At 19.9% G+C, this 11122-nt stretch overlaps 3 protein-coding genes across 3 annotated transcripts; 2 read left to right on the forward strand and 1 right to left on the reverse strand.

Annotated features, from left to right (window-relative positions):
* Window positions 1-1083: 1083 nt before the first annotated feature.
* Window positions 1084-4517, reverse strand: SRAE_X000049200 (Dehydrogenase/reductase SDR family member 12; the record flags this gene model as incomplete). The annotated part of the gene is made up of 5 exons (XM_024644843.1): window positions 1084-2939; window positions 2980-3388; window positions 3447-3873; window positions 3926-4310; window positions 4403-4517. The coding sequence occupies 5 exons, from the start codon at window positions 4515-4517 to the stop codon at window positions 1084-1086; spliced, it is 3192 nt and encodes a 1063-aa protein (XP_024510361.1).
* A 2631-nt stretch (window positions 4518-7148) lies between these two features.
* On the forward strand, window positions 7149-8584 carry SRAE_X000049300 (Protein kinase domain and Serine/threonine-/dual specificity protein kinase, catalytic domain and Protein kinase-like domain-containing protein; the record flags this gene model as incomplete). Its single annotated transcript, XM_024644844.1, has 3 exons — window positions 7149-7406; window positions 7460-7549; window positions 7598-8584. 3 exons carry the CDS (start codon window positions 7149-7151, stop codon window positions 8582-8584), a joined length of 1335 nt encoding a protein of 444 aa, XP_024510362.1.
* An 870-nt stretch (window positions 8585-9454) lies between these two features.
* SRAE_X000049400 (O-methyltransferase, family 3-containing protein) lies at window positions 9455-10909 on the forward strand (the record flags this gene model as incomplete). The annotated part of the gene is made up of 4 exons (XM_024644845.1): window positions 9455-10064; window positions 10114-10208; window positions 10270-10710; window positions 10754-10909. 4 exons carry the CDS (start codon window positions 9455-9457, stop codon window positions 10907-10909), a joined length of 1302 nt encoding a protein of 433 aa, XP_024510363.1.
* Between the last annotated feature and the right edge of the window lie 213 nt (window positions 10910-11122).

The following is an 11122-nucleotide window of genomic DNA, read 5'->3' on the forward strand; positions in this document are numbered from 1 at the left end:
ATATACAATATAATTGCTGAAATAGTTGTATAGATAAAAAAATTTTTTATTACAACTCTTTTTAAATAAAAGTAAGTAAGTTAAATGTATTCCAATTTAACATCAAATAAATTATCTTATTTAAGTTCTTTTAAACACCTAATAAACTCTTGTAATAATTATTTTTATGCATAACTGAAAAATAAAAACATATTTTTAAGTTAAAATATAAAAATAAAAAAAAAGAAATATATGGTAATCTAGATTTAATACATTTTTATAAATATATATACATCTATAAAATTTGGACATTAAATATATATATATATAAATTTTAACATATGATAAATTTGTTATCTATTATTAGATAAAGCAAAATTTAATTTAAAATACACTTTATTTTCCTATAAACATCTTCTTTTTTTTAATTTTATGATTGAGGAAATTTTAAAAAGTTCAACTAATGTTATTTGAAAATGATTTTAATAATAAAAGTTGTATAAAACATATTTTTCTATTTTATTTTTTATTGAAAAAACAATTATAATTTTTTCTACTATTCAAAATATTTGTTAATAAAAGATTTTAACAATGAAACAATTATTTTGAAAATAAAAAGAAAAATTTACAAAATTTTATTTTTTATTATATTCTAAAGGCAAAGGTAGTTTTTCCTATACATATATATATATATTGTATATTATTTTTTTTTATTATAAAGTTTTTTTAATTATAAATAAATTAATAAAGTATTTTATGATAACATTATAATCTTTTTAAAAATATTTTTTTTTTTAAATTTATACATAATATTATTAAAAATTTATTAAAAATAAAAAAAAAAACTTTTCAATCTTGTAGCATTTCTAAGATTATACATTTTTTTTCTTTTATATTACAATCAAACACTTGTTTTATTCATTTTCCATGAAAAACAATTTGTTTTAGTTATACAACTTGTATAAGAAAAGATAAAATTATTTGAGGGTGTATGCAATTTTACTTTTTTTAGAATATTTTATCTTTTTAATTGATTAAATTCTCTCTTGTTTATTAAAAACACCACTTTTTTTATATTTATCTATTTCAAAAGCATAGTATGATTTATATATTTTCAATATATATTTTTCCATTGTCGTTATTCTTTTTATGAAAATTATAAATAGAAGCTATAAAATTAGACTTTTTAAGAATATTATCTTTAAAAGAAATTCTTTTTTTTCTCTTTATATCTTCTTCTTTACCAGCTTCCGTAATGTTATATTTTGTAATACCTATATCTTCTTTTTTATTTTTAATCATCTTTAAAAATTCGTCTTCTTCTTTATCTGTTAAATGTTCATCTTCATCATTAAAAAGATATTTATTTTTATAATCAGCTGTATTCATCCATTCTAATATACCATCTTCAAAATTATTTACTTCATTATTTCTTTCTTGTAACTTTATTTTTTTATCTCCTTCATATTCATTACCATTCTGGGATGTATTCTTTTTTGAATCAAATTTTTTATTTAATGGTATTTTTTTATAAACTTTATATATTAAAAATAATTTCATATCATATTTTGCTTTATAAATACTATCATTTTCATCAGTTTTTCTTACATAACAGTTACCAGAACTAATATCTTCATATTCATATTCTATTCCATTAGGTGAAAATGAATCACAATACCCTAGATTTAAACCTTCATCATCATCTAAATTTAAATAGACAATTAATTCTGGTTCCGATGGTAACGTATTTAATGCTTTATCTTCTTCAATATCTTTTAAATTATTAACAGTACTAGGAAATTTATTATCATAAATATGTTTATTTGAAATATTTTTTATTTTTTCATGATAATTTTTAAATATCATGGATAATAAAATATTTCCTGATCTTTCATTAACGCCACAAATATTTTCATTTAATGAGGTAACATTATACCTAAAACCATTTTTTCTTAATATTCTTTCCATAGTTACAAAATCATTAATATTTTCTACTGTAATTGTTTCTATTGCACTCTTAATAAAATCAAATATTTTATTTTTAAAGTTAATTATAAAAAATTTGTTAAAATTATCCTCTGTATATATTCCATCTCTACATAATTTTTTGTAAAATTTTATTTCTTTTTTATTGTTAGTATTAATATTGTAGAAATTTTTTAAAGAATATTCAAATGAACCATTACTAATTTTACAATCATCTATTTCATTTAAATTAGTTAATATATTATTGTTAATTAAATTTTTCTTTTTATCACTGACCATTTTATGAGATGATGAGTATCTTTTTAAACTATTTAATAGAACACGGTCTTCATTTTTTTTATTTAATATTACATTATCAGTAGTAATTTTACTATTATCATAATTACTTATTACTTCCTCATTAAGATGTTCTCTTTTAGAATGTTCTTGTTCATTAAAATTGGCATTTTCAATAAAAGAAGAAGAATCGATATTTAAAACATTGCCATTTAAACTTTCAGACCAAGATAATCCATCATTATCATTGAGTATGATATCATTAATATGATCATCAGACGATTTAATAACATCACATTCAATGTTATCAATACACCTATCCGTTTCTTTCATTAATTCTTTTTTATTTCCTATTAGTCGTTTGATGAATGAACCTCTTTTTTTAAAAGATTTTTTAAAACCATTATTTTGCCTTTTATTTATTAATTCTTCATAAGTATCGTCTTTTGTGTTATTTAAAAAATATTTTTTGTTATTAAATTCTTTTATTTCATCTCTTGTTACATCATTGTTTGCATCAAATTCAGTAGAACTGGTACTATCAAAACTTTTAATATTATTATTTGATTGTTGTGAATTTAATTTAATTTCATTTTCCATTAGGCAAGCATTTTTATTTCCATTTTTAGATAACGTATCATTATTTTTAGTTTGTTCAATTATAGCATTAGAAGTATTCTCAATAAAGTGATTTTTATCTTTAAATATATTATTATTTTTATGATAAATATAACTTACTTTCTTCATTAAATTTACTATTACTATTTATTTCACTACAGTCTTTTAAATAATATTCTATATTCATAGGATAGTTATATAAATTTAATGAATCATATATATTTTCATAATTATTATCCCATTCTGATTCAAGTGAACTATAGTTAGAATTAGTATCATTAAATTCATCATTACTTTCAGTATATTCAAATTCTTTTAAATATTGTTCATCTGTTGATTCATTTAACCAAATAAAAAGATCTTCTTCATTTGGTAAAATAACAGTTTTTTCCCAAAAATTTAAATCATCTACTTCTAAGTATGCAAGATATATTTCAGGATGTCTTTTAATAAATAAAATTGATTCATCATTTGTCATAGGACCTCTTAAAAGTCTTCTTGATTCTATTTGTGTATTCATAAGTAATTCCTAAAAATAAATTTATTTTAATTTAAAAAATATTAAAATAATAATTTTCTTTACGTACACGAAAAGTTTCTATCCAAATTTTATTTTCTAATTTTTTTTTAAAATTTGTTTGAATAATACGCCTCTGTGAAACATATGCACCATGAAAAATTTTTTTTGGAGCAAAAAATGCTAAAGACATAATTTGATCACATGCTTTTTCAGGACTAAGTAAAAATGTTTTGCAAAAAAAGTTTTTTATAGGAGCTAATACAAAATTAATTGACTTTCCCATCAAATTATTTGAAAATGTTTCACTAATTGGTGTATTAACAATTCCTGGTGAAACAGCAATAAATGAACATTCTGTGAAATGAATTAATTGTGACAATTTATTTGTCATTATAATTTGACAAGCTTTTGAATTTGAATATGCTTTCCATCCATTATATTTTTTTTTACGTTGACAAAAATCATCATCTAAGTCATACATATCATATGCAAAACTATAATTATATTTTTATTTATTATTATATAAAAACAATATTATTTTTTTACCTTGTTATTGAGATAACTTTTCCTTTACTATATCGTAAAAGCGGTAGTAAATTAATAGTTAAAAGAAAATGTCCAAAATAATTTGATGCCATTACTAATTCTGTTCCTTCTTTTATTGTTACACTTTTTTCTTTTAATGCTCCTATTCCAGCATTATTAACAAGTAAGTCAATTTTTTTACATCCTTTTAATATTTGAAATACAACTCTAATAATACTACTATAAGATGATAAATCACCTTCAAATATTAATAAATCTCCCTCAGAATTTTTAAATTTTTTTTTAATATTTTCTACACATTTTTTAGCTTTTTTAACATTTCTCACAATCATAATTACAGTTGCATTTCGTGAATATAACATTTCACTAAAAGCTAATCCTATTCCTATAAATAAGTTGTTTTTTTTTATTTTATTTTATTATATATAAATAATATAAGACATTTTTTTTAAAATTAATAAAAAATTTTTTTATTACCTGATGATGCTCCTGTAATAACAACAACTTTCCCACCTAAATCAAACTTCATATCTAAAGGTAATTGTGGTATTTCTGTTTTAAAATAATTATAAGCATTTCTATCAATAGTCATAGATTTTTTCATACGCCATATAACATCAAAAAAATCACTTACAAAAAAGACAACAATTGGTTTTATAAGATTGAATATAACAATTTTTAGAATTAATAAAAATAATATACAAAAAAAAATATTTATTAATATTTCTACACTCATTATTGATAATGAAATAAGTAAAATATCACAAATAATAATTATTATATTTTTAAATTTAAATTTTTCTTATATATATACATTTTTTTTTAATCTCAATGTCATATTTATTAGCAAAATGTTATTGTTTCTATAATTTTTTTTTTATCTTTTAATTAACAGTATAATATTTTTTTTGGAAAAGTTTCACGATTATTTATATATTAAATGAATAATTTTATATTCCAGATTTTATTTTATTGTATAATTTTGAAATTCTCATATAAATTATTTTTTAAGTATATTTTTTCACATAAACATAAACTAATTAATATTTTATTTTTTCTTTAATTTTATTAGAAATTACTAGAAATTTATATAAACTTTATTACTTCACATATGTATTATTACTGTGTAAATGAATTATAAAAATTTATACTTTTTAAACATTTGTCAAAAATAGCATAATAATTTTAATACACATGATAAAACTAAATACATTTTTTACTGTATAATATTTCTTTGCAAATTTGAAATATATTATATATTTATGGTGAATTTAATGGTAAAATAACTTTCACTTTATGTACTATTTTTTTTTTTTAATTCTAATAATAAATTTAGTTCTTTTATAAATTTAACTGAATTATAAAAAAAAAAATATTAAACATTTTTTATATATTTATTGATATACAATATTTTAGTTACATTTAAAAGGGTAAATAATTATGAATAAAAATTGTAATATTTCTATGGTGAATAAAATAAATTTTTTAATGAACAATAATTTAAATATTAACTTTATTTATTGTTAAAAATTGTATAGTATAATTATCTTCATAATGAGGTTCCATCAAAATATTAAAGTATCTCAATTAAAGGATTTTATAGTCATTGCTTGATAAATGTAATTTCTTTAGTTATCAATTTCCTTTGAGATTTAAACATTATATTGGTTTAGTTACTAAATCCGAAAATTATTATCACTAGGATATTTATGTAATTTATCTTAAAAAAAATTTTTTTTTTTTTTATTTTTCTTTAAAGTTATAGAATTAAGTTATTGGCTTACTATTTTATTTTATAGTAAATTTATTTTTATAAAATAAAAATGATTAATTATTTTTCTTATTTAATTTTATTTACTTTTAAAATAAATATTAAGTTTTTTTTTTTTTTAAAAAATAGTTATGATAATCGAATAAAAATTATTATATCATTTTATTGATATGATGTATAAAAATTAAAGAAGTAAATAATATATATCTATTGGAAAAATGTTTTCCATTTAGAATAGTGTTTAAATAGCATTATACTTTTTATTCTCCTTATACTATAAACCACGAATATAAACATACCATTTAAATGTCATAATTGTGTTAGTAATTATTTTGTTTATCATGTATCTCAACAGTCTCATTTATCACGTTTCCCCTATATTATATATGTTAAATGAGAAAATATCAATTTATATATTTTAATTTATAACATTCTTAAAATTTCCATTTTAAAACATATATACTTGTTATAAATACATTCTATTATTTAATTTATATTGTTTAATTTAAAATGTGTAATAATTCATACAAATTATTTTTTTATAATATAAAAGTCTAATGAATATTTACTTTAAAAGGAAAAATTGTTTGAAAATTTTTAAGCGTGTTTGAAATAAATCAATATTGCCACTGAAATGTAAAATTTTTTTTTTTTTATCATCATTTACTTAAAGTTATTTTATATTAAAAGGCTTCAATATTTTAACATTTTAGTTTGATATTGGAGATAATGATTAAAAATTATAAAGTTATCGGCTTTGTAATGTGTGTATAATAGATGCACTTAGTTATCTTATTGATAAGATAAATCTTTTTAAATACAACAAATTTTCTTTAGTTAGAATAATGTATACTTTAAGAATTAAAATTTCTGTTAAAATAGCATTATTAAGATAGTTTCTAAAATTATTTAGTATAAAAGTTTTTGATGTTTAATAAAATTTTGTATATTATATATATTTATGTATCTTGAAATATAATCATTTTATTGTATAATAAATTGCACAAATTCATATTTATTTTTCCTGGTTATTTAAAAAAAAAAAATTTTTTTTTATAAAAAGTAAAAATCATATTGTACAAGTAATTAATTATGAAAAATTTATAAATAATAAAATATTAACTTTAATTATAATATTAAAAATAATTTATAAAATATTATTAAATGAAAGAATGTACTTTTTATAGAAGGGTTATAACGTACACATATATAGAATAAGACTATCAACCTTCTTTGTTACTATAACTAAAACACATGGCACATTATAGTACTGGTTTATAATAATACACATCTCGTCTAAAACTTTCTTCTCAATACACTTTTCATTCACTCATCAACTCAATTTATTTAGTCTTCATTCCAAATTTATCTTTTTACATTTAAGATAGTTTCAATATTTATCTAACTGTTTGCATTTAAACTAAATATATTTATATTATTTTAGATAAAATTATGACTAGTGTACGTCAGACAGATTTACTTGGAACCGGAGTTGAAGTAAAAACAAAAGCTCTAAAAATTATTAAAAAAGAGTCAAGAGAAGAAAAATTAGAAAAAGAATTAGAAGATGTTGAATTATTTTGCTCTGAAACACGAATTATCGGAAAGGGTTCATTTGGTGTTGTATTTCAAGCTAAATGCAAAAATGGTGTTAACGGTAATGTTGAATCAGTCGCAATTAAAAGAGTTTTACAGGATAGAAGATATAAAGTAAATTTATTTTTAAAAAAATATCTAACTTTTTTTTAAATTTATAATTTTAGAATCGTGAATTACAAATGATGGTACATTTAAATCATCCAAATGTTGTTGAATTAAAATATTATTTCTATTCTAATGGAGTCGGAGCAAAGGTATGTATATATATGTATATTTAAATATAGTAAAAATATTATTTATAGTCAGATGACATTTATCTTAATCTTGTATTAGAATACATTCCGGACACTGTTAGTCGTATTGCCAAATCTTACAGTGGTAGAAGAGCTGTTATACCAGCTCCTTATGTTAAAGTATATATTTATCAATTATTGCGTGCCCTTGGATATTGTCATTTGCTAGGAATATGTCATCGTGATGTTAAGCCACAAAATCTTCTACTTAGTGCTGAAACAAATGTTTTAAAACTTTGTGATTTTGGTTCTGCAAAACATTTAATACCAGGAGAAACTAATGTTGCTTATATATGTTCAAGATATTATCGTGCACCAGAATTAATTTTTGGTTCAACTGATTACACAACACAAATAGATGTATGGAGTGCTGGAGCAGTTTTAGCAGAATTACTACTGGGAACACCAATTTTCCCTGGAGAGTCAGCAGTTGATCAATTGGTTGAAATAATAAAAGTTCTTGGAACTCCTACAAAAGAACAAATAAGAAAAATGAATCCAAATTATACTGAATATAAATTTCCAAATATAGGACCACATCCATGGAATAAAGTATTTAGACCAAGAACTGATCCATTAGCAATACAATTAGTCCATGATCTTGTACAATATGATCCTAATAAACGCCCAACAGCTTATGAAGCATTAAAAAGTCCATTTTTTGATGAATTAAAAAGACACGGATATAGATTACCATCTGGTGCTAGATTACCACCATTAACAAATTGGACAATTGATGAAAGAGAATATTTTATTAAAGATGAATCTGGTTTACAATCTCTTTTACAATTTGATAGTGTTTCTGAATCAGCTGATGTAAGTTATGAAAGTGGTTCAACTCATCCAATGACAACAAGAAGTAATAATAATAGACTTTCAAGATCAACTACAGAAAATGTCAGTGTCTCTAATGATGTAACTTGTAATCAGAATCAAAAAGATTTATCTGGAAATGATAGTTATTCTGGTGACTCTTTTTCCAAGGATAACATTTAAAATACTTTATTAAAAACAAAAATAAAAAAAAAATTACTAATAAGAATAACATCTTATCTTTTTACTTTATCTTCTTAATTCTTTGTACTAATCAATAATATACATTTTGATTAATGATTACAATATTTTTAACAAAATATAAAATACCATCACTTTTTGTAAAATTATTTTTTACATTAAGTTATAATAACATCAAAGGATTGTATTAAAATTATATTTTTTTTTAATTTACATTATATAGTTGTGTGATATTTATCCTCTATATAATATAATTATTGAAATAAACCATTACCTATTAATTATAGTACATTTTTTTGAATAAAAAAAAAATTGTTATATTTACAAATAATTAAAAAGGTAAAAAAAAAAATTTTGCTTGCTGTAGTAGATAATAATAATATAAATTTACAATAAATAAATATTTAAAGTACTCTTAATTTTAAGAATTAAAAAATATTGTTAGGTTTATTTATATTAGTTTATTCATTGATAAATAATAACTCTTATATTAATAATAAAAATTTTATAATAATGAATTGTTTTAACAGGTTTATTAGTAATATTTGTCAATTTTTTTTAACATCTTTAATAAGAATAAAGATATTCTTTTCCACGTTCTTTATCTTATTATAAGAATAAAACAAAAAAATTCTTTTTAACATATGTCAATGTATACCGTTTTTAATTTAAATAAATTTTTTTTATTTTTATTTTTAATAAGTGTCATCTAAGTCTATTAATTTGACAAAAGGTAATAAATTGTCACATCTTATGTCAAAGTAATAGCTACTAAAATATCCGGTTAAAATATTATAAAATTGTCCAATTTAATATAAAAATTTATTATATTACAAAATTTACTAAATAATAATGCAACTATCTTGTTATATTTTTATTTTTATCATATCATTTTCATCCATCTTTGGATTTGATAATCATTATACATTAAATGATTTATTACAAGGAAAATTACCAAGAACCAAACGTGATATATTAAATTATCTTAATATTATGGATTTTGAATGGGTACAAAAATTTTTAGAAAAACTTTTAGGTGATTTGTATGTTGATTTATCAGAGAATGATAAATTTATGGAAACATATATTTTACCAGAAGAAGAAAATCAGAATAGTGATGAAAAAGAATTTTTACCAACAACTTTAAAAATGGAAAAGACTAATGTTATAACAACAACAGAGAAACCAATAAAATTGAAAAATACAATAAAATCCACAAAAACAAAAAATGTTAAAAATATGATGACTAAAATAATAACAAGCACTGGTATGCCCTTTTTAGGAACAACAACAACTAGAAAAGTGCAAGTACTAGAGAAAAATAATCCCTATAAAATAATAACACCAACATTTAAAAATAGCCATTCATTACTTAGAACAGGGGCTATAAAAGAAGATAACAAAACTATTAATACAACACCAATACCAATAGATTTAGCTGAATTTTGTGTTACAAAATGTGGTAATATTAAATTTTTATTATTATAAAAATAATTTTATTTTAAATTTAGAAATTTCACATGATTATAATGATAATGAAAAATTGATAAAATATGCAAATATTTATAATTCAGAACCTGAAGAAATATTAAAAGGATTATTAAAAGTTAGTTTGGAAAATGAAAAAAAATAAAAATGATAATATTTTTAAAATTTTATTATTATAGGAAAGTCAAATTATTGAAAAACAAATGTTACCAGTAAAACATAAAAATGTTGATAGTGAAGTTGTTCATTTTACCATGAATATTTTGAGATCATTTAAACCATTAAGAAGTTTAGTTATAGGTGTTTTTACAGGTTACTCAACAATAGCTATCTCATTAATGTCACATTTTGATGGTATTGTTATTGGTCTTGAAGATCCTGAATTAATTGATTACTGGGAGGCTGTTGGAAAAAAAGCATCACATAATTTAAGATTAACTGAAAGAATACAAATTCGTGCAACAGATTCTGTTGAAAGAGAATTACATAAATTAGTACAATATGAACCAACAACATTTGATTTTATATTACTAGATGATTTTAAGTACGGAAATTATTTAGTAGATTATGAGATGGCTGTAAATATTTTAAGAAGTGATGGTATTTTAATAATAACAAGTGTAAGTATCTAATTTTTTAAATAACATTTTGATCTATTTTTAGTCTTTTGCAAATAAAATATTAAGTAAAAACATAAATGAAATGACTGATGATGATAAAATTATTCGTGCTTTAAATCATAGAATTAAAAATGATAATAGAATTGTATCAACATTACTTCCAATATCCGATGGAACATGGTTTATTGTTAAAAAATAAATATTAAGTATTTTTAAAATATAACATAATCCTTTTTTAGTTGCAAGTAATTTAATTTATATTAATAACATTTATTTTTAAATTAATAATAATTTTTAATAAATAACTTTTATACAATAATCAAATATCTAAAGACAAAAACTAAAAATGTTTAATAATAATGAATAATAAAAGTTGAAATTTTTAGAAAAAATATCATCGTTATGAGTAAGG

The sequence above is a fragment of the Strongyloides ratti genome, assembly GCF_001040885.1.
Source record: "Strongyloides ratti genome assembly S_ratti_ED321, chromosome : X".
NCBI lineage: Eukaryota > Metazoa > Nematoda > Chromadorea > Rhabditida > Strongyloididae > Strongyloides > Strongyloides ratti.